Consider the following 25,152-nt stretch of genomic DNA (forward strand, 5'->3'; position numbering starts at 1 on the left):
GGAGCTGTGCTTGGATGCCCAAGAGGTATTTCAAAGATGGCTGCTACTTTGCCGTAATCAGCCAGATTCAATATAAAAAAAAACAAAAAAAAAAACAAAAACAAAAAAAAAACAAGAAAGAGACCAAAATAATAAGTAAAAGATTAATTTCACCTAGACTAAATCCAGATTTCTGTCCGACCTCTGGAACCAGTGTCAATATTGTTAAAGGTATTGTTCACCCAAAACAATGTCGTTACAAACCTGTAAGACTTGCTTTCTTTTGTGGAAGACACAAGATAGTATCTTGAAGAATGTTGGTAGTTAAAAAGTTTTTGGTTTTGCATGGACTTCCATTGTATGGACAAAAAATACAATGGAAGTCAATGGGAACTGAAATGGCTTTGGTTATCAACATTCTTCAAATTATCTTATTTTGTGTTGAGCAGAAAAAATGTCATGCATGCTTAGAAAAAAATGCTGAAAGAATTTTTGGGACTATATACCTTTAACTAAAACTCAGCGGAAATAAAACAGATGAAAAATGAAAATTGCCAATTACCTACAATTAACTAATAAAATGACAAAAGAGCAACATGTTGTGATATAGAATTAGAACTACAGGTCAACTGATTAATTAACTGCTAGAAGTGCTTGCAGCCTTAATTAAACTAAAACCAAAGCACAGTTGTGGTTTTTGATTGTGCCACCCTCAAGATAATTTCTTTGTTTGTAAATATGAATAGAGTCCAAACCATTTGCAAATAACATCAAGGCATAATAGATCACAATTAGCTTTTGTCATTTTCCAATTTAGACCCAATTACAACAAAATTCTCCAGCCACCATCAGCTGTAGTCACATTATTCTTGTTGCTTGTTATATTATTGGTTTATTTACATCAATTTCCAATCTCTCCATCTGTTTCTCTCAGCTGTTTGTTTTCTGTGCCATTTCAGGTCACACTCCTGAGACTTAATAGTCCAGAACCATAACTTTTTGAAATACACAAAAAGGTAGTAGGACCAGCGGGGATAAAGAAATTAAGCATTCCCTCCTGCTGCCCAATGCTGTTTGAAGTTCAGACATCCACACTGCAGCTTCAGTGGAGCAGGAGAAGAGATCCAGCTCACGCTCAGCATACATCAAAACACTCTGAGCGGCTCTAAAGAGATAAATCTCCTTTAGTGGCACATGTTTATATGATGTGTGGGTCTATATGGCCTTGGCTAACCTTTTAGACTGCAATGGGCTGTTTCCAGCAGAATAGGACAGTGGTTCATTGAGATTCAAACCAGCTCTTTTGTGTATCCTGTCTGATGCAACCATCCACAGTACCTGACTACAACACTGTCTGGGTGATATCAGTTGAAACATGGAGGACAGCTTGACAGATAAGTTCAGCAAAATACTAGATGACATTTGACATTGTAATGGTCTCAAATTTATGTTGTGTTCAGCATTTAAGGACATTTGAGCCTTTTCCTATTTCTTGACATAACATTCTTATTTTGTGTTTATACTGTAGATAAATTTGTTCACAAAGTGTTTACAATTTGTCTTTTTTTTTTTTTTTTTTTTTTTACATTTTGTGACTTTGGCAAGCTATGGCAGTTAATATACAAATTTTTACTCACCAAAACTGTGATAAATTTAAGATTTTTAGCTACTGTTACACACAGTTTTACCCAGGCCCTGTTGTTAATTTTTGTAAATTACTATTTTTGTAATGTACAAAGATGAAGGTTCCTTTTATACTTTAAATCAATAGTTAAGAGAGAATTACTTTCATTTAGGCAATGTGGACACAGTAACAGTAGATCCTAATTAAAATTGAAAATGGAATCAAATCAAATCGAATCATGAAATGTGTATTAATATATAGCCCTAAGAAATAGAGAGTAAACGATGGAGACAACAGATTAAAAAAAAAGAAAGAATAAGAGACGGACTAGAGGCCAGTTTGGACGGTAATTGTTTCTCATGGGGACATAAGGTATTTTCAACATTTACAGGGGATAGTCTGTGATATAGTAGCGGTCCGAATCCAGAATGTCTGTGTTTTATTCCTACAATCCATGTAAAAATTCCTGGCCAAATAACCTACCTTTTTTGATAAACACAGAGGTTGTGTGGTAATTTGATTGCTGTCCGAATCCATATCTCTGAGTTTACAAGATTGGATAAGTCCAAAAGTCATTTTGTAAATCCTTTTTAACCGCTGTCTAGCACTATACAGTAGCTGTTGTCCAAACAATGTGACTAAACGTGTGACTGACCACATGAGAAGTGCATTTCCAGGTTTGAAGGATCACAAACTCACACCTCCACCTTGAATTTACCTTCAACCGTAAGCATGAGTTTTATCACTGAGGAGCCAGGCAGAATTATTTTTACAGATGTCCCCATGAGAAATGATTACCGTCCAAATAGGGCTTTAAAGACAGACTGAAAAAACCAAGTGAGATTTGATCACCTCAGCCGCAACGAGGAAAATATTCTCAGGGATGTGTCTCATTGCACAAGCGGTTACCCCCAGCCCCACTCCAGGGAACACATAAGCGTTGTTGCCCTGACCAGGGTAGAACTTTCGCCCATCGGGAAGGGTCACTGGATCAAAGGGACTGCCGCTTGCAAATATCCCCCGTCCCTGCAATATAAAACACAAAGCAAAAATGAAATGATTCACTCTCTCACATGAATGTTCACATGCTACTCCTTCCAAAAGCACCTCAGTGAGTGTGTAGCACTGCTCAGCGGTACACTCTGCCTTGCTAGTGGGGTTGCTTAGAGCGAAGATAATAGGTCTCTTATTGAAGGATGCCATCGCCTTGATTATCTCCTCCGTGAAAGCACCAGCAATAGCTGCCACCCCTGAAGAGAAGAAGAGAGGGATTGGAGTACAATAGTCCTCACAGGGACCGCTGGGACAACAGCAGTGTATATTTATTTATAAATATACCAATTATAGCAGTGGGTTTTAGCTCCTTCACAACATCTTCAAGCTTCTTCATTTGAGCGTGCTCATGTGCAAACCTCTCTTTCTCATGGGTGAGGTTATCCCGATCCTGATTGGGAGACAGAGAGATAAAAACAGACAGAGAAAAAGATAGATGAAGAAAGCGTATCGGAAACATACCAAAACACACCTCACTGCACTTTATAATGAACACAGGTTCTCTCCACAGGGAACAAAGAGTGTAAAACCCATCAGACATCCCTCTTAGAAATGTATAAATGTCACTGCGTTAGATAGAGCATCAAAAATGGATACTTTATCTATGTGTATGGCATTTATTTTTCACAAAATACAGCACAAGAAGTGGTTAGTTAGATAAGGCAACACTTAAAATGAGTGAGAAAAAAGTATTTAGAATAAAATTTTAAATATGGATATTTTTCTTACAAAAACGCATCAGTTCACTACAGGAGGCCTTTATTCACCCTCCTGAGCCGTGTGAGGCATGTTTTATTATGGATGCGCTTTATTTGACTAAATTTGGACTGTTGAACAAAAACCTACCCACCTACTCCCATTCTAAAGCTTGGAATAGCAAGGATTTTTTTTTTTTATATATAACTTTGGATTCGTCTGAAAGAAGAAACTCGTATACACCTAGGATGCTTTGAGGGTAAGCAAAACATAGGCTAATTTTCAGTCTTGTGTGAACTAATGCTTTAAAAACAATTAGAAAAACAGTGTGCACAAACTGCACATAGTGTGTGTGTGTGTGTGCACATTTTTATGCATGCATATATTTATAAGCTCTGTTCATGGGACATGTCCTGAATACTTTCGGTTATTTCACGCTTTACAGCATCTAAGTAAAATGCTGAGGACATAGCTGCAGGCTTCAGTAGAGCAGAAAGGGACATGACATGTGAAAACTGCTGAGATCAGAGCATCTCCATCACCATCTTGCCCTAAAGCAAGATTGTAACTCCAAGGAGTTCCAGGGAAGTGGAAAGCAACTGGTGTAACACAGATCGCCTAGATGAAAGTGTCACTATCAAAACCTCTCTGATCGCTTTGTCTCTTTGTATGTAAAATGGCAAAATGATCTGTTAAAGTTTAACTCACCCAAAAATGAAAATTCTGTCATTAATTACTCACCCTCATGTTGCTGCAAATCCTTAAGGCCTTTGTTCATGTTCTTCTACAAATGAGGATTTTTTGATGAAATCCGAGAGCTTTCTGACCATACATAGATAACAACGCAACTGACACGTTCAAGGCCCAGGACATCGTTAAAATAGTCCATTTGACATCAGTGGTTCAACCATTATTTTATGAGGCTACAAGAATACTTTATGAGTGCAAAGAAAACAAAAATTATGACTTTGTTCAACATTTTTTCTCTTCCATGTCCATGCCGTGCGTTAACAGGAGTACCACGACGTATGCATGTGGTGATGCAGGAGCCAGCGGAGACTGACACAGAATAGAAGAAAATGTTGAATAATGTTGTTATTTTTGGTTTTCTTTGCACATAAAAAGTATTATCGTAGCTTCATAAAGTTACAGTTGAACCACTCATGTCACATGTTTCTGGACATTAAGAGTGTCAGTTGCATTGCCGTCTATGCAGGGTCAGAAAGCTCTCGGATTTCATCAAAACCATCTTAATTTGTATTCTAAAGATGAACAAAGTTCTTACAAGTTTGGAAAGACATAAGGGTGAGTAATTAATGACAGTTTTAATTTTTGGGTGAACTAGCCCTTTAAGCTTAAAACAACAAAACCATCTATCGAACAATGCTGAATCAGTGAAATTTTTTTTTTAATGAAGACCTGCAGTAATGTTCAAGGACAATCAATTAACATGACTGAATAAGAAGTTTATAAACGCCAATACAAACCACATGGTATGTTTAGTGTCAACACTAAATGTAAAAAACGTGGCCTTTAATGATGATCTCACCTTAACGATAAGTCCTTTAGAGTCCACCATCCAGATTTTCTTTATACACTGCTCACGAGGAAGCCCCTCTTTCTCCATCGCCATAATGATGAGCTCAGCTATGCCCATTGCAGCCTGGAAACATAAAAATGCTGTTATAGATTTACATTTCATGTACACTTGAACACATCTAAAAAGATGTGAACTTCACATCATTTCAATAAAAATCTCACAGCTTGACACAAATAATGAATCTTTAATGAATTCATTCCATACATATTAAAAACACAAAAATCATTTAATACATTTGACAGACAAGATAAACCGTGGCATATTTGCGCCCATGCATTGCAGTTGTTCACTCAATATGGATTAACAACCATCAAAATACTGAAAAATTGACGTTTTAAACTCACTCACCTCTCCTGCACCCTGAAATACAATGGTATGGTTGCTCATTTTGCTCTTGGTAATGCGAAGGGCAGCCAGCAGTCCCGCCACAGCCACAGCAGCAGTACCTATGGGACAGAAAACACAAATATCTTTCACCCAAGTGTTAATCCTATCTCTGAGGTAAACAGAAAAACAGTACAAAAAAGGATGAGCTGAGGCTTGAGACTCTACTCCGGAAGCTCATTAATTGTAGACATAAAGGTGGAGTCAATGCGGAAGTGGATTTCTGGAGGATTTGTCAAAGGAGTGAGATAAGCAGATGTTTATATATTCTGTCGGAGAAGAAATCCGCTCTAAATGCTAAAAATCTGATTTGGGGGTGAGTCTATTAAATGTAAAACAGTGTGGCTGTCTTCAGAGAAGTCTAGCTTGCTTTCAGTACACAGTCAATAAAATCATCATACATATGCATGAAAAACAGGTGGAAAATTGTACATTTTATATCTGAATGGCCCATATATATATATATATATATATATATATATATATATATATATATATATATATATATATATATAATCACGATTAATCACATCCAAAATAAAAGTTTTGTTTACATTATAACATTATATGTGTGTATACTGTGTATATTTATTATGTATATATAAATACACACACATGCATGTATATATTTAAGAAGAATATGTTATGTTTATATATTAAATATATTATAATTAATATAAAATATAAGAATATAAATATATAAATGTATATACATGTAAATATTTTCTAAATATATAATTTATGTGTGTGTATTTATATATACATAATAAATATACCCCAAAACTTTTATTTTGGATGTGATTAATCGTGATTAATCATTTGACAGCCCTAATAATAACAGAATTTTCATTTTTGGGTTATATATATATATATATATATATATATATATATATATATATATATATATATATATATATATATATATATATATATTAAGGCTGTGAATCTTTGGGTAGACAGTGAATAAATTCGATTCACAGGTTTTCGATTTGATTCAAGAACGATTTTTGCAAATTAAGAACGATTCAATTCAATTCAATTCAATTCACAATTAAATTTAGTCTGATTCAATTAACAATTCGATTCTGCATTCTTGAGTGCATTCACAGAATTATTTAAATGCTTCCCCTAAATTATTTAAATGCTTAGTCAGGGGGGAAATTACATAGCAGCCTTTATGGTTAAAGAACCTTAGGTTACAGGAATAAAAAAACACTTTTGTTCTTTGTTAGATGCTAGTTTAATGATGCTTTGGCATGACATGGCATATATAGAACTTTATGTTAGCCAAAATTTTAAAAAGAGCTTTAAAAGTGTTATGTATAGGCTAACATTTTGTCACATCAGGGGCATAGCCATCATTTCAGAAGTGACAGAAATGTCAAATACATTAATTTTATGTATGTATGTATGTATGTATTATAATTTATTTATTTATTTACAAGGAATTATTTTCTTATCTCTTACTTTGAATTTTCAATAAGAAATCAAATACACTGCTGAACAATTATCAATCATTTGTAATCTATAATTTTTTCCTAATGGCAATTTTATGATTGTTTTATATAGGCTGGCTAATACAAACAATTATTTAAATTTTCTGCACAGAAAAGGGTAGAAAATATACTTTATAGTTTCTGTACTGTAATAAATGATATGTCAATTACCACTGCATCATTCATAAATTAGATTTATTTATTTTGTTTATTGTCTTAACGTTTCACCAGTTCATTCTGCTTTTTATTCAGCTTAGCTGAAGTGATAGATTAGGCATTTCCTAGAGATCACTTCTCTTACGGTGCGAAAACTTCATCCCATTTTAATAAAATGCTATAGTATTTAACTTTTCCTCTCCATCGGTGAATGATGAATCTGAAAGAAAAAAAGCCCGATGTCTGTTTGCTAAAGCAATGAACGCTACTTTCATGCATTTGATTATCAGATAAACCTTGCGCTCTTATTTCAAGGTTGTTGTTAATGCTTTGGTTATTTTAAAAGCTTCCTTCGTACATTTGGTAAACGACATTGTTAAAACACATTTATCATTCAGTGGAACTGTGCGTATGCTTTAGACACATCAATTTTTGCAGCATCCATGCAATAAATGTGCAGCCTATGACTGCTCAGGTAATGACATTGGTATGACAGAGACCAAGAAAAACTACAGAAAAGCAAAACTACTTCACTTTAGCAGTACTGGCCACAAGTACTAAAGGAGAGATCACACATCAACTGCCCAAAAAAATTAAAAATAAAAATAAAAGTGAGACGAACGGAGCGCAATCCTGTGACAGTCACAGATGGTAAATAGTGGAGTGCGTGAAGGAGAGATGCAAGGCACGAACACTGTTCAAATATCCATTAATTTGTTCTTGCAGTAATTTAATGTGAATATATTTTGAAATGATTGAATTGCTAAAGAAATTGCAATTCATTTGATTCTTAGCATTTTACATCAATTACTGTCCGAAACTGATGATTCACAATTCAAAAATCATGTTTCAAGGTCAATGCTTATGCAATTACAGTTTGTAATTGATGCGTCGATAAAACAAGTGAATCGTTACAACCCTAATATGTCACAGAACAGAAGGAGACCACATGGTGAGTGGATGGTAAGTGAAGAGGTATTTATTAAACTTGAGGAAGTTGAGGAGTGGAGAATCAGCAGGTGAGTAGCACATTAGCTGGTGAGATGAATCAGCTCTTTTGCAGGAAAGTCAGAGAGGGTTCCACAGAAGACGAAGATTATCCGGACTGGTACAGATTCAGCAAATGGGTAATCAGGCAAGTCTCTTGAATTGACTTCAAGACCAGACAAAGGTTGGTGAGGAGTGAAGGTAGTTTTTTACTGGTCTTGATTGCTTGGTGACAGGTGCGGGGAATTAGTATTCAGGAGATTATGATCGTGCAGGCCGAGTGCTGGGACCTGACGAGACTGGTGTTTCCCTGACAGTACCCCCTCCTTTACGGGCATCTCCCAACGCCCACTGCCAGCGATGAGGACAGCCGCATCCTCTGGGTGCCAAATCCCCATCATCTAGCAGAACCAAGTAATACACCACAGAGCCAAAAACCAAAACGCCTCGAGGTAGCCAGGATTGTTCCTCTGGGCCAAATCCCTCCCAGTCCACCAGGTATTTGAGGCAGCTGCCTCGATGCAGGAAGTCCATGACGGAGCTGACATGGTACATCACGCCGATACGCTGTTTCCGTTCTGCTCAAACCACAACATCGTAGGAAACAGTTCCGATGTGATGCAGCTGAGATATTCTCCAAAATGGCACCAGGGTGAAGTGGAGTAGACAAATTTTTGAAGTTGTTATTTTTTAATTTTGCGCACAGAAAATATTCTCGTAGCTTCATATAAATGCGACTGAACTGATGACACATGGATTAATTCACAGATCTCATTGCTATGTTTCTGGACTTGGGAACATTTCAGTTGCATCGCTTAATTTATGTTGCGAAGATGAACGAAGGTCTTTTGGGTTTGAAATGACATGAGGGTGAGTAATTAATGACAGAATTTTCATATTTGGGTGAGCTAACCCTTTAAAGCGAGTGAAGAACAGCACCCACCGGGCTTGTCTAGGATTCAGACATTTAGCATCACAAAGATACTCTAGATTCCGGTGATCAGAAATGACTTGGAACAGATGGATAGCTCCCTCCAGCCAGTGTCTCAACTCCTCTAGGGCGAGCTTGATGGCCAACAACTCACAGTTCCTGATGTCATAGTTTTGCTCCGCCAGGGATAGCTTGCGTGAGAAATAGGTGCAGGGATGTTATTTAGGAGGCTCTCCGCTATACTAAGATAACATAGCTCCAACATCCATGGTCGATGCGTCGACCTCAACAAAGAAAGCCCTTTGAGGATCTGGATGTATCAGGGTGGGAGTGCCGCAAAAGGCTTTTTGAAGCTGGTCAAAGCTTCTTCGGGCTTCTGGGACTCAAGGAAGTTGAGGAGTGGAGAATCAGCAGGTGAGTAGCACATTAGCTGGTGAGATGAATCAACTTACAGTAGCTTAATGAGATAACAGGAGATCTCTCTTCTTTTGCAGGAAGGTCAGAGAGGTTTCCACAGAAGACAAAGATGATCTGGATAAACTGAGAAGTATTCTGCAAATGGCCAATAAGCTCTCTTGAACTGACTTCTAGACCAGACAAAGGTTGGTGAGGAGTGAAAGTGGCTTTATACTGGTCTTGATTGCTTGGTGACAGGTGCAGGGAATTAGTATTCAGGTTATTGTGATCGTGAAGGCTGAGTGCTGGGATCTGATGAGACTGGTGTTTCCCTGACAATATATTTATGCGGTTTTTTGTTAGAGACCTGTGGCATAGACCAGTGGTTCTCAACCAGGGCTCAACTTCCAAGGGGGCCACAGGATGACTTAAAAGTATTTAAATTAACAAATCATTATCAGTTTATAATCAATATTATCAATATACAAATTAAATTAAAATAAACACATAAAACCAAGAAATAAACTGAAAGCATATTTCCATAAATTGAAAAAATATATTACTTGAATACAGAATATAACTTCTGGAATCATAAAATGAGTGAAAGTAATTTAAAATATTCAGTTAACCAGGGCAATTAATTCAATAAAAAATACCAGAGATATCTTTGCATACATAGAGGGGGGCCTGAATATTTTGACATTGTAAAAAAGGTTGGGAACCACATAAAACATCAAAAATGTGCAAGCTGTATGTGAAATATGAAACAAGCACTGAAATGAGTGAGCACTGAAACTCCGATATCAACAGCTTCCATACAGAATAAATCGAAAACGCCACCTCAGCTCCGTTTGTTCCACTCCAGTGAACAAATATAACTGTTAACTGTGTGAACGGTGAGATCAACTCATTGTGCTCCACCAAAACATTTGATTGAAACTCAATTTCAAACAGTGCGATTGTGTTCAAGTTGTTGATTGGAATGTGTCTGCAATGATTGTGTAAAAAAGGATAAAGACTGAAAGGGGAGGATGGTAGAAAAGAAAGCAGAAGAAAAAATGCACTCAAGATAACCACCCAGTCTTGCTATTGAATCATAAATAAATGATGGATTTAAGCAGTAGAAAGGAAAATCTGAGAGAGAGATGGTCTGAATGACTAACTTACAATAACTGATTTCTGAACTAAACTATAGATTGAGAACTGGACAAATCATAACATTATGATGCTGTTAATTGAGCTAAAGCCTAACTTATACTGTATGTTTTCTCTGTACTTAATAATTGTGTACAGGTGAAACTTAAAAATAAGGTGCGACTAAAGTCTATTTTTGTGCCCATACCTTGGATGTCATCATTGAATGTGAGGTACTTGTTGCGGTATTTGCTCAACAGAGGGAAGGCATTGATGTTAGCAAAATCCTCAAACTGGATAAGGCAGTTCATCCCATACCTATGCATAACAGAAAAATCAATGTATATTTCTTCAGAATGCAGAAACACAGCAAAACAATACATAATCTCAAAGCCATTTGTTTTATAATCCTAACAAAGTTGTCCATATCCTTACAGGCTTTTGAAAATCCCAAACAATCATGTACCATTTCTTGTTAAGTGGCTAGTTAAATGCACTCCACTTTAGCCTGCAGAGGGGGCCATCGAACTACTCCTCAATCCTATCACAGATGGGGTGGTTGTGAGTGTTCAATCCTGGAGGATTTCTCAAGGTTTTCTCAGCGTGGGCCTGAGACTGTTATCGTTGCTTTGTAGTCATTTCCACAGCCAAACACAGCTCTCAATGGTCAGAAAAGCAAATAACAACCCTTGTATGATCAGTTAGAAAATGATGTTGAGTACAGAGAAAAACCTTCCCAAATGACTATTCAAAATCAATTGCAATGATCTGTGCACCCACAATCGTCTCTCTCTTGAGGACAGAACTTCATGAGAAAAACTATGGACTTTTAAATGACCTACAGCAGTAATTCAGTGGTTTCTCATGTTATTTATCCAGTCAGCAGAACAAATGGAAGAACAGTACACAGCAACCAACTCATTCCCCAATGGAATATAGTAGAGGGCAGATATAGGCCCATCATATTTTGATGCAATATTTGATGTCCCAGATATCTAGACATTGGAAACAGGATGGGTAAACACCGCAGTGTGACTCCATAGAGAGCTGGCCTGTCACTCAACCCAGTGCAACAGAAATAAAGATCTGCATTGCTGCATAGAGCTGTTGTGTATACATATCACTCAAACACACACAGGGGAAAATATCTCACTGTATTCACAATGACAGTTGTCTACTGAAACATCCATCCGTTTCTTTATTTCCATTAACAAAAACATAAAGAGAAAGCAAAAAATTAAATACAACAACACCATAAAAGTATCGATACATGATGTGTGGGAAGTTGTTATTCAGTAATAAACTTTGCCTGTAATAGTCTGTTAAACTCATTAAGCCAAGTGAGTTGAATTTGATAACTGATATAGTCCGATTTATGAATGAATCTTTTAGGGGTGAATTTCTCATACAACAATGTAACTCACTGCTTTACTACGATGCATCACTGTAGAAATTAGTTAGTCATGACTGTTTGTGCAGAGAAATTTCATTTTTGGTAAACTAATCCTTTAAGTAATATAAAATGGTCAGTGTTGCGTGTTCAGACATGCTACAAAAACAGAAAAACGCAATAAAGTTTTCATTGTCTCCAGAGGCTTTCCAGCACCAAAGTGCTCTAGGTAAACAAGGTTAACTGGGTTCAGAATTTCATCCAAAGTTTTAAGAAACCCTGTCCTGAGACCCGGCCTCAGATTGGTGCTTCTAATCAAACTGCAGTCTAAACTTTGACATATCTGCTTGAGGAGGAGGCAGGAAAGCAGTCAAGAGAGACTGACAGAGTAATTGCTTGTGGATTTGGAGGAGAACTTTGGCAGATATAAATAGGACGTTGAAAAAATGAGTCATAATCCCAGCATGGTCTCTGATCTGTTGAAGTGCATCATCTGAGCAGGAAGATGAAAAATGAAATCATAACCTACTAATCTAGCTCAACATTGGTTGTGAAAGATGTCAATATAAGCATAAGAACAAGAAAAATGTCTGTCAACTAAATACTGTTTAACATTTGAGGTGATACAGAGTCAACTATGGCTCTAAGGGGTTTATTTTGAATAAATGTGCTTGAAAGAGAGACAGAAAAAGACAGAAACAACCAACCGACAAAACAAAGCACTCATTCGGTGGATTGTGGTCTCATTCTCACCAAAGCTTGTTGTCTTTTTCTGGCGCCTTGTTCAATGAGAGCCATAATGCACCTCTGTGTCTTTTGTAAAACTCAAACAAAGAGCTGGCCGGAGATCAGCTGCACTGGTCCTCTCAACCAAAATTCAGGCCAGACAATGACAGACACACCCAAGCACACTGAGAGCTGCAGGGACTCTCTCTCTCTCCTCATTTGCCTTTAGCTCCAGACAGGGCAGAAAGTGTTGAGAGTGTGAGTGGAGCTCTTCAAGCTAATATTAAATCAACTCAGTGCTCTAGGACAGCTGTGCTATGCTTTTAGGAACAGAAAAAGCATGCAAAAATCCCATTTTACACACATGGTACTTGCTTGAGTTCTCTAGGTCATCAGATCAGCATCTGAGAATGAGGAAACTTTTAGAAAAACTTTTCTCCAAGACCTGTAGCTACTGTACTCCCTTTGACCCTTTTGGCATTCTGTTCTTTGGAAAAAAGGCACGAGTAAGTGGTGAACACACACCTGTGAAACTGTTGCCAGCAGAGTTGAGTCAAACTTGCAAAATCCAAGAAAATGAAGCCTATTTTTATGCTGCTCATTAAAACACACATTGTTTTCATGACAATAAAACAACCCTTAACTGACAAAACTGTAATGTGAAAATATCCTATTCCATGACTAATACAAAAAATTATACATTGAAGTTATATAATAATTATTATAATTTTTGCATTACATTCTTATTATAAAACATAATAAGAATAACAAAATAGGTTTAAAATAGATAATAAAAGTAAAAAATAAATAATATATAGATATATTTAAATACTGTATAGAGGTAATTGCTGTAATTTAATACAATATATATTTCAATATATTTACCTATAAATAATTATGGTGAATAATGGAAACAAACCAATAAAAAGTATTTCTGCAGTTCATTTTTAGCCTGGACATTTGGGTCTCTATAAATGTAGGCAAAAACTGATCCTTCCAAACCCAAACAAACACATGCACACACACTCACACTCGCACACAAACTGCAACATTCAGAATGACTTATCAAACAAACAGAGCAGCCTCAGAGTAGTTCTGGCATTAATACACAAACAGCATGTGTAAACTTACACACGGCCGTCTACTCAGCTCAGACATATAAGGATGAACACCTGTACATTTAGAGCTTTCATTTATTATTTACAAAATTCTACCATGCAGCACATCTCACAATTTCAGAATCTTTTTTTTTTTCAGGCATATGGAACATGAAAACCGAATCCATCAAAAAAAATAAAAACATAAGTACACTGTAAAATCTAATAAGTTGGGCTTACTTAAAAAAAGCATGCAAACCGATTGCCTTGAAAAAACTAAGTAAAGTGAAATAGGAATAGTATGTTGTACTGACAAATGCTTAGTTAGTATAGTTTACTTACACAAGAGTTCTAGTAACTAAAAAAGAACTGTAGGGGGTACTTGATCCTTTCATTTAGGTTTACTCATGTAAGTATAGCTACTCACTGACTTCCCAGAATGCATTGCGCAGAATAAATTATGCAGTTGCTTTGTTTTACAGTTGTTGTTTTTATTTGCCATTTTATTTGCTGTCTTGTGTCAGTAGTAGCACAACAAAAAAGCAAATAAAATGGCTATTGTTACAATTAATGAAAATAAATTAAACTTAATTGTTACCATTGTTGTGATTCACGTGATGAATGTTTAAGTCTGTGTGTGACTTCAGCATATTACCACACACTATTTAAGGATTATATAAAAAGCATATCCAAGTATTTATGAAAAATAAAATCTCAGAAATGTTATTATTAAACAAAAAATAGGTCATTTTATAAAAGCAACATCTTTATTATGTCTCTTTGAAATCAAATAACTCTGATTTCATGATGCATTGCTGCATTAACAGAGAGAAAATTAACATAAGTGTAACATAAATGAAGTTTCAAGTGCACAACCAAAGGGAACGCTAATCACTATAATGGTGAGCAAAAAAAAAAAAAACGATAATTAGCAAAGATATTAGTGCACTGCTGCCTCTCACTGGTTTATTAATGTCATTGGTTCCTTTGTGGCTACTTGAATATTTTAAGTAAGTGTCACTCAAAACAGTAAATTTGCCTTGAAAGGAGCTGAAACTTAATAAAACCTAGTAAGTATAACAACTAAGTAAAGATAACTAATTAAATCTAAGTAAGATAAACTGTTGGATTTTACAGTGTAGATACATTCTCTGTTTAAATGATCCAAGTAAGGAAGCCCGGCTCCATCACTCTTAAAGAGGAATGCGGTTAATGCGCTCAGAGCCCATGAGAGACTGCTAAACCCATCTCCATGCCATGGCTAACAAAACACAACAAGACCCTTTGTTTCAATTAGTGATGATTTACTACTTATTTCTTTCAAACATAAATGATTTACCTGCAGACAAAAGTGAGTCTAAGTCTATTTTGATAAAGCACTGAGATTTGATGCTTACCGGCTAAATCTCACTGCAGCACTTCAGCACAACAGGAACACAACATGGCTGTTGGGAATTAAGCATTTCTTTTAAAGTGGTTTGCTCAACAGAGTAGAGAAAATAGAGACGAAACAAACAGCCACTAAGTTTAGGTTCAGCGTAATCCTGCTGGGCCACGCACACTCAGGACGTTTGCTGAGATTGGGTGAAAGCATTCTGGCAGAGCAACATGTTCACAAAGATTATCTTTTGCCCGAATGCCTACCATGCTGCCCATGGGCCGCCGCGTTAAAGGTCATGCTAAGAATCCCATCCAAACCCAGCTTTTCAACCAAAGACTTAAATACGTGCACACACACACACGCACGCACACACACACACACACACACACGCAATATGACCACAATTTCTAGTATTCCAGACAGGTTTGCCCACATAATCAGGTTTAAAGTCAAACATTATCCACATTTACAGACCATTCTTTCTCATATGCAAAGGGTGAATATCGCAAGCTAACACCTCATGTATAAAATTTAGCATGGTTTTCATCCTAAAAGTATGTGTATACACAAACTGCACAAATGTTTTAAGGTTTATATAACTGCATATAAGCCAGAACCTGCACAAATTTTACTTCATGATTCCCAGTTAGTGAAAGATAGTTTGTAAGGCTTAAAAGAAATCTTTTAAAATCTTTTGTAACATAATAAATGTATTGACTGTCAATTTAATGCATATTTGCATAATATTTTTTTATTTTATTTTTTTAATTGACTGACCCCAAACTTTTGAATGGTAGCATATTATTTCATTCTATATTATTTTATTCTGTAGATTTTTTTAAAAGCATAAACTATAAATATGTATGTAAATAATACACTTCATGTAAATGTATCACTTTAAAAATGTTTTGATATTTATACTGGAAACAAAATAGATACCAATTAGGTAGATCATTTTTAAACTTAAAAAACAGTTTGACAACAGAATAAAACTAAAAGATCATTATTAACAATAAAACCTGCACTGCTTACTGTTTTCATTACAACATTACAACTAAACACTTTTAAAACACAACCATATTTTTCATAATGTCAGAAATGCCCCATATCATTACTATCAGGTCAAGGTTAAGTGGTACAGGCAGTACATTTGACTTATGGTGAACATGCAGCTCTTCAGTGTTCTTCTCCAGCACACACAGGCTCCTACAGGGCCCATGGGGCTTCACAGGCTGCTCCTTCTGTTAAAACACTACTTCAAACATCATTTCACAATATTAAGCAACATTCCCCTATAACCCCTATCCTAACATGGCTTCGTAACAGTGCCCAGAGATGGCCCATGTTACCATAGAAATAACTGGAACACTGTCACCACTAGAGCTCTGTGAAAAGTGACGAGCTCTAATGAAATAATTTGACATGGGAATTGATCCGGGGCACACAGAGGGGCTACAGAAGACAGATGCTTTTCAGTCTGTCCTGGGAGAAGATGGAAAACAAAATCAACCCCCCACAAACTACTTCGGCACCGCAACACAAAGCCTGAGAAGCGAAAAAAAACCCAAACAAAACAAATCTATTCCTGAATTAACAACATCATAAAAGAAGCATAACAACCCCTGCAAGAATAATCCCAGCATTTACTACCTAAAATGCTCCTTTTTTTTGGATGCGTGTTTCTTTATATGGTGTTGTACACTCTTTACCCAAATTAAAGACCTCAAAGAGCGTCTATGTGCACTATCTGCTCTAGTTCTTCTTGTTAAAGCCATTGTGGGGAAGAAAAGTGGCCTGATGGGGATTAGTGTCATTATTCTTCATCACTTGAGTCCAGACTTACACAAAAAGGCTTGATGGGAAACAGAGCACCTGCGGGCTGTTAAACTTACAGTCTGAAAGCCTGAACCTCAATGAAAGCTAAAGAATTTTCATGATTTTCCTTTGTCTTCTTTTCACATTTTATTTCAAACTAGCATAGCTATTCTGCACAAATGCTCTTTATCTCTACTCTCAATATGCAGTGAAATAAAGACAAACTTTTGCCTTTCACTGACCTCAAAATTACAGCTGGAGTGCAATATCCCAATAAAGTGTTGGGTGCGGTTTCTTCTAAAACTCTTCAACTTTAGAACTGAGAGACATTTAGAACTGTTCCTGTACCTCAAAAAGCAGAAAATAGTGCTAGCAATGTCAATTCTCTCCATGTGATTCATATTTTTGACTCTTGAGTGTGTATCACCTTTGAAGTATGGATGCTAATTGGGTTTAATTCCCAATTAAAGTATAAACTAATAGTCTTAATATAATGCCTTCAATGCAATCTAAGCTGTTTTAGATGAACGCATAAATTTATTTTAACCCTCATTCAACAAGTAAATGTTAATTTTTAGGATTTGTCCCTTAGCATTGAACCTCTGAAATGTAAAACTATAAGGAGTTTATTAAAAATCACCAGGACTGTAATCATTTGTTCAGTCGTCAACCTATAATCATTCATTTTCCGCCAACTCTGCACTTTTTGGGAAAAGTGATGCTGTTCCCTGTAGTTTCATGTCCACCCCATTATTATAGAATCATGGCGATATTCAGCCAGCTGGAGGGAAATCAGACACTTGGGTTTTTGAGTTCTGGTTTAAATACAGCCATGTGTGGCACTATGCTCTTATGACAACCACTGTCAAACCAGGCCACAACAGCGCCTAAAGCAACCAACAGAACTTTGACCAAGACCCTGGTTCTTAAATATTAATGGTGTTTACCAGTGAAGAACTTGCCACTATGTTCTAGGTGGTTGCCATGCTGTTGCTAGTTGGTTGATATTCTGGTCCCTAGATACTGTTTGTATCCCTCCTTCAGTGTAAGTCTAAGATATATATTATTTGCATACTTCCTACAACAGTTAGCAAAAGAGAGAGAAAAGTGTTTATAATGTTTTAAATATTGATATTTTCTTACAAAACGCATTGATTCGGTACAGGAGGCCTTTATTCACCACCCGGAGCCATGTGAGACATGCTTTATTATGGATGGATGCGCTTTATTTGACTACTTTTGGACTGGTGGGAAAAAAACACCCATCCAGTGCCATTCTAACACTTGGAAGAGCAAGGATAATAATATAACTCCAATTGGATGCATTTGAAACAGAAAGTCATAGACACCTAGGATGCCTTGAGGGTAATTAAAACATGGGCTAATTTTTATTTTAGGGTGAATCAACCCTTTAAAAGGGGTCATGAACTGAGAAACCAAAATGCCCTTGACCTTTTGACATATAACATATGACACTGTACTATATAAACATTCTGTAAGTTTCAGAACTCAATACTTTCTCATTAGTCTAAAAATAGCTTATATTGAATCCAGTCTGCCAAAATGAAGTGTTGCTATTTTTAACTTTTTTGAATAAAGGGATAATAACAGTGTGCAGATCTTTTTTCTATTATTTGATGTACCTTTTGATCTTGCACCTGGCCAAGAATTTTTTGGATGTGTGTACTTTGACCCTTTCTTTATTTATGCATTTTTAACATAAATCACTGCAGTGTCCATCTGCGAAGGACGTATGCTGTCAAACATACACAACTGTTAGCCAATCATAGCACTGGGCGTTTCCTTCAAAGTCTACAATCCAACACGCCTATTAAAGCGTTGCATTGCACCGCGTAAACATTTCTGCATTTGTGATTGGAGAAACGATAAACAACAAGCGCTACTCTACACTGCTCAAAACTCACATTTAAATCGTCAGTGGCAAATCCTTTAAATATGTAAACGTACTTACAGACTGTCAGTCAGAACAGTCGGCATTGTAGTCTACTCTCCCAGGATCAGGAAACAGTCCTCCATAAAATGCGCTGCACACATCAGAAATTTGGGTTGAGCTGTTCTGGAACAGTGTTGTAAATACAACTTAACCACTGATTTCTAGTTGTGTCCTCTTTTGGAAGACCAAATAAAGTAGTTTCGCTTTCACAGTGAAACACACAGCGTCTCCACAACATGGCGGCGGCAGCAAAAGCAAGAATAAAAGTTACGCCTTCTTTCTTTGTGTGAACATTTGGGCGGTGTTATGCAAATCTTCCCACATCGTGACGTAGACGTGGGGGCGTGTTTAAACAAGGTGTTTTAGGAGTGCGTGGACGAGTCTTAACTTTTATAAAGAACATCTCTTTGGGTTTGAGACTTTAGTCTTTGCAACTTTACAGATCTTCTTTATGCACCAAGAGCTTGTAACACTCCAAAGAGAAAGGAAAAACTGAAATAACATCATATGACCCTTTTAACAAATTCCACTAATAAAGACCCAAAAAGTTTTATTTTCCATGCTAACAATGCTACACTAGAGTTCATTGAACATATTCGAGTTCATAGCAAATATGAATCTCCCAACATCCAAAGTGAAATGAAAGATGAGCTGTCAAACAATAAAATGGCATAAAAAACTACAAGAACTCAAATAACCCAAACTGACATCTTCAAAGACTATCGAAGACAAATGGCACAAGATTGTGAACCATTCTAAGCATCAGTGAGCTGACTGAGCCATCAGGCAGTGGGGCTGGTTATGGGCTGAATTACATCACCGCATGGCTCAATATCAAGCAGGATATGTGGGGAGAGAACTGATGAGGCGTGCAGTCAGTGATCCGCTTCGGGTCTTTGCCACTGGAGTCGTCGCTCAGAGCCCACAAACCTAGAGGTATGCGCTTCACCCCACATTCCTGCAACGCAATGGCTCAGCTATGCTCTCCAGGCATTTCCATCAGCGCCCTGTGGAAGGAACGGTGTGCTGTGTGGGAGGGGTACAGTGGGTTTACTATACCTGTCTGTGATAGCCTTCATAAATTCATCCAGAAGCTCATCATAGGCCTGTCCACGTACTCTTTTATGCCTCAGACCAATGTACAGAGGGTCCTTTAGGAGCTCCTGAGAAAAGGGAAAGAGAAAAGAAAAGGTTTTCACTTCTATAATCCCAGGCATCAAGTTGAAACAATAGCATGACATGACGATTAATCATGTTACTGTAACAAGTCGGGGGAAAAAATAGAAACGAAAATACAATACCATCAAAACTCAAGAACAAATATTTATTATGTGCACAGCTCCTCTTTAATTAGATTGCATATGGTAATCCAGTCTTTAATTAGATTGCATATGGTAATCTGGTTACCCCGCAGCTGTATAAACCTCTCACAGTTGTTTGTGCCTGTAAGCGTATGTTTAAAAGACAGACTGAGAACAAGAGAAAGAGAAATGCATGAAAGCATAAAATGAGACAGAAGGAGGCCAACATGTGAAGAAAAAGAACTGCACTGGATTTTCAATTTGGTCACTCTTGTACAGATCTGCAGACTTCACACTGAGAGTCACTAACACTATAGGAAAAACAGAAGGGAAGTAGAGAGTGAATGTGAGCGTCATATAAAAATTCTGCACGCCCCATCACTGTCAGCTTGCCAGTCAAGCAGAAAATAAAATGGATTAACAGAGCACCTGCATCACTCTCAGCAGTACTGATGCAGTGCAACAAGTCTTGAAGTTTTTCCACATGTTTTGATCATGGTGAATGAGGAAGTGCTTTCATCAGAACTCATTCCCACATGGCCCACAAAATTTCAAGCATAATCTTTTCTGACGATCTGTCCTCAGTATTAAAGCTTCTTTTATCTGATAGAACTAGTGAAAGAGAAAAAATTGAAGTTGCTCTGTGGGATTGAAAAAGCAGTAAGTCCTATGTCATTTTAAAATTTATTTATGTTGTTTTTAAAGCCAACATTAAACGAAAATTTACCCTATTTTTAAAGTGCAGTTTTTTTTATTGTGATGCATAGCACAATACAAAAAGAAATATCTGTTGCTACTTTCATTTCATCTTCAGCTTTTCCCTCACTTCTTTCAAAATTTTTGAACCATGTTGATAAAACTTTTGGTGACCATTGGCTGGTCTGGTATTGTATAATTGTATATATATATACAGTATATACATATACATATATATATATATATATATATATATATATATATATATATATATATATATATATATATATATATATATATATATATATATATATATATATATATATATATATACATACATACAGATAGATAGATAGATAGATATACAGAACAAAATGTGTGGCGTAAAACAATACAAAATCATGATATAACTGTGCTGGCATGCTGGCAGAAAAGAAAAAAAAACACATGCAGGAAGAGTGAAACTGAATAAAGGGATATTTTTCTTCCAGTACTACTTTGGATTTCTATTCAAGACTTTTACACAGCAACTGAGCTCATAAATGTGCCCTTAAAAGGGAGGACTGTCTGGTTTCAGGCGGTAAGCAAATTCATCAGTGTGGGAGAGGAAACAGAGAGCGCAGTCTGAGATATGAGACGGTAACTGCAGGCAGATTTATTGTGTGTTCATAATGCACTTTTAAGTGCACACTCAGTGGGAGGGGATATACTTCCAGAGGGTCTGGCTTGTTGTGACTTTGTTTTTTAATCTCAAGATAGTCGCTATAAAAGGAGCTTCTCTAAACCTCCCAGGAACCCAAACAAACATTAAACTGCCACACCTCCTCTAACCCATCAATGGGGCAGAGCCAAAACAAGCCCTTTCCTCACTGCATTTATAGGATAATCATAGACTGTACCAGAAAAAAAAACAAAAAAACCTGTTTACATTATTGTTCATGGCTGTGATTTTGAAATGATTTTATTACTTTTATTTAGCTAGGATGCATTACATTCATTTCCATTTTACCGAAAATTTCCACTTTAAATACCATAAATCAAAAACCAGTAACAAATCAAAATATTATCTAATGATTTTTGAAGGATCATGTGACATTGAAGAATGAAGTAATGGCTGCTGAAAATACAGCTTTGCCATCACAAAATTAACTTGCATTTTAAAATATATTACAATAGAATTTTTAGTTTTTGCTTTAAATAATATTTGATAATATTTCACAATAAAAAATTTTTATCTAAATAAATGTAAACATTTTACTGACTCCCACCCCTAAGCTTAACCTTTTAGTCTGATAGGTTGATGAAAATGTAGTTCTGGGACCAACAAGGATCAATTGAATATTTTCCATATTAAATTTCCTATCAGCATCTCTTGATCTTTTTACCATTTGATGAAAACCCGAAGCTGACATTATAAAAAGCCCTTTAATAAATGTAATGTCTGAAATTCTAATACATCAGATTAAAAGCTAAGATAATATCTAAAATAACAGATACACCTGGACAGAAAATGTGCTGCATGTGAAACAGATCCACCTGAGATAATTCCTGCAAAATCAGGCTAAAATCTGATCCTAGATCTGCAGAACTACCAACAAGTTCTTTTGTAAAAACGAGTCACTAGGTGATGAGAGGAAGCCTTTTTCTCTCAGGGAGTAATGGTGGGTTTTGGTGAACCGTGCTTTGTGTGTGTGAACTGAACGTGTATGTAGTCTTTCAGGTGAGATTAAGGCACAGGAACAGTCAGGGTCTGTTAGCCAGAGTCAGAGAAGAATGATAAAATGAGTGTCAGAGAGAAAAAGAGAGAGCAAGAGAAAGAGGTCTTTTTTGCTTAGACCACCCACAACCGAAACAGACAGCACTTTGTTTGCAGTGACATCATTTGGTTTCCTTTCAGTATGTGAAATGTATGCGTGTGGATGAGGTCACATGAGGTGATGGCGATAATAAGTGTCCCTGCTGTGAATCAACAGAAGCAGCCTCTGAAAGATAGAGACATCATCAGAGATCATATTCCTCTTTTACAGCAGAGACACATACACCGATGTGGTGTCAGTGATCACAATCTGTTGTCTGTAGTGTATACAGCAGCACAGAGATCTCCATGCAATCCAGCACTGTTTAGACAAGACACAATACTCCAGCAACACACACAGCAGGTGTTTACATAGAGGAACAACAAAAAAGGAAATTCACAGATAGTGTTTATATTGGGCTTGACTGCAGTCTACAGTATATGTGTCTGTTTTGGCTGATTTAGTTTGTACAATCTTGTTCTACATCACTGCTACTAAATCACTGAACTTGCCCCCCCCCCCCCAAAAAAAAACCTCATAAGAGTAAAATATTTTATGATAACAACAATAATATAATATAATATAATATAATATATACCAGTTTGACATATAAATACAATACATTTCCTTCTGTAATTCATAATAATATAATATCATTAAACATTTTAATAAAAAAATAAAATATACTACCCTCTGTAAATATATAAAAAATTGACAAAAATCTCATATGAATCAGTATAAACACAAACATGCATATAAAACACAAACATATAACATATAAATGATTAATTTCTTTAAAGAAATAAGATTTATTGTCATTAATAATAATGTTTTCTTATTTTCTTAATTTGTAATGTTTTCTTTCTTAATTTTACTTAATAATAATAATAATAATAATAAAGATGATGATGATGATGACATTCGAAAAATATTTACTATAGTTATATCAATTTAGGATTTTATATAATGTTTTAATATTTTTATGGTTAAAATTTGTATTCTTTTAAAATAAAATATATAATAATAAATATCTAAAACAATATTTTCATAGTATCTATTTCAGTATATAAAACTATTAAAGTAATATTCAAAAATCTAAAATAATACTTAAATTATGATAAAATATTCATTAAAATGTTTTATACAAAATAGTATATATATTTACAAAGGGTTGCAAATAACAGCTGAGAATATTTACACTGAGATGCAAATAGTATCTGACAGGAAATCTAGTTTGCTGACATGAACAATTAGCACACTTAAGCTCTTCACAAAAAGCCTGCACAAAGCCACTCAATGCTATTTGCACATCTTGAACTTTCTCTAGCAGCCAGACCACAGACAGCGTTCTTCACGGATTAGAGTTTAACCAAACACCCATAAATGATGTATGCTGATCATGGATCAGATTCCTCACTGTCTGTATTGACTGTGTTTGGACAGTCAAACTGATCCAGGTGCAGTCATCCAGCTCCCTCCGAGGGTCTGAAAGAGAGGAGACAGCCTGACCCCAGTCAGCAGGCGTCTTGCTCCTTTAGAAATAACAGTAGACTTAATCCTTTAATAACACTCATTTAATCATCTGACTGCACAGTCCTATAAAACGCACACACGCACAGCTGTGGGGGTATAGGCAGTGAATTCATCAATCATTAGATCTGTCATCCCTTCAGAATATCCTGAAAAAGAGGTCTTAATTACCTCAGACTTCATCCAAAGTCGGCTAAATGGTGCAGCAGAAGAAGTCTTTCAATTTTAGACTTGTAGAGGGACGGAAGACTAAACAGCGAGCCATGTGTGCGGGTATGAAAAACTGGGTGTGCGTTTCTGTCTGTCTACGTTGAGATCATTTTAATAACAAAAACAGTCACTTTATCGCGAATACATGCATGCAACATTAACCCAGACAGTGCGAAATAAACAAATAAATAAAGTTTAACCAAAACAAATTATAAATAAATGAAACAAAATTGCAAAAAAAAAAAAAAAAAAAAACTTTTTTCTCTTCATTCCTCCAGCGGAATACACTTGGATGCAGACGCAGACAGGGGGCCAAAATCTAGAGAGTAAACTCATTAAAGTGTTTTAATGCCTGAGGATACACTGAATAGCTGACTGGCCACTCCGAATCTAGCACTGCAGCAGTAGACACATGTGGAGCTGGCCTGCTGGACACTGAAGCAGAAGTGAATGGGAAAACTGACTCAGAGCAGTTACACAACATTGTTAATGTGCTCTTACTCTCTTACTCATTTATGAGCTTTTGTACAGACTTACAAGTGTGTGAAGCTGTCTTATGAGTTGAGGAACTTCAAATTTTAGTCTAAAAGCAAGAATGGTTGACATGACAAATGATCTCATATTAACTGATAGTATATATATATATATATATATATATATATATATATATATATATATATATATACACACACACACACACACACACACACACACACACACACACACACACACAAATGTTCAAATAATGCAATGTAGGAAGTTTCATCTTTTTGAATTATCACACAAGCCATTATTCCAGTATTCAGTCTCACATGAACTT

General features: G+C 36.1%; 1 protein-coding gene across 1 annotated transcript in view; it reads right to left on the reverse strand.

Annotated features, from left to right (window-relative positions):
* The window catches only part of LOC109106606 (NADP-dependent malic enzyme-like), an 83,181-nt gene that overhangs the window by 1,248 nt on the left and 56,781 nt on the right, over positions 1–25,152 (reverse strand). Inside the window, exons 6-12 of the mRNA XM_042741299.1 lie at positions 19,859–19,962; positions 10,645–10,754; positions 5,301–5,398; positions 4,902–5,015; positions 2,942–3,047; positions 2,711–2,853; positions 2,456–2,629 (exon numbers count right to left, since the gene is read on the reverse strand). Coding sequence (XP_042597233.1) covers positions 2,456–2,629; positions 2,711–2,853; positions 2,942–3,047; positions 4,902–5,015; positions 5,301–5,398; positions 10,645–10,754; positions 19,859–19,962 — 849 coding nt within the window. The remainder of the gene's footprint in view (positions 1–2,455; positions 2,630–2,710; positions 2,854–2,941; positions 3,048–4,901; positions 5,016–5,300; positions 5,399–10,644; positions 10,755–19,858; positions 19,963–25,152) is intronic.

This window comes from Cyprinus carpio, chromosome B16 (genome assembly GCF_018340385.1).
Source record: "Cyprinus carpio isolate SPL01 chromosome B16, ASM1834038v1, whole genome shotgun sequence".
Lineage (NCBI taxonomy): Eukaryota > Metazoa > Chordata > Actinopteri > Cypriniformes > Cyprinidae > Cyprinus > Cyprinus carpio.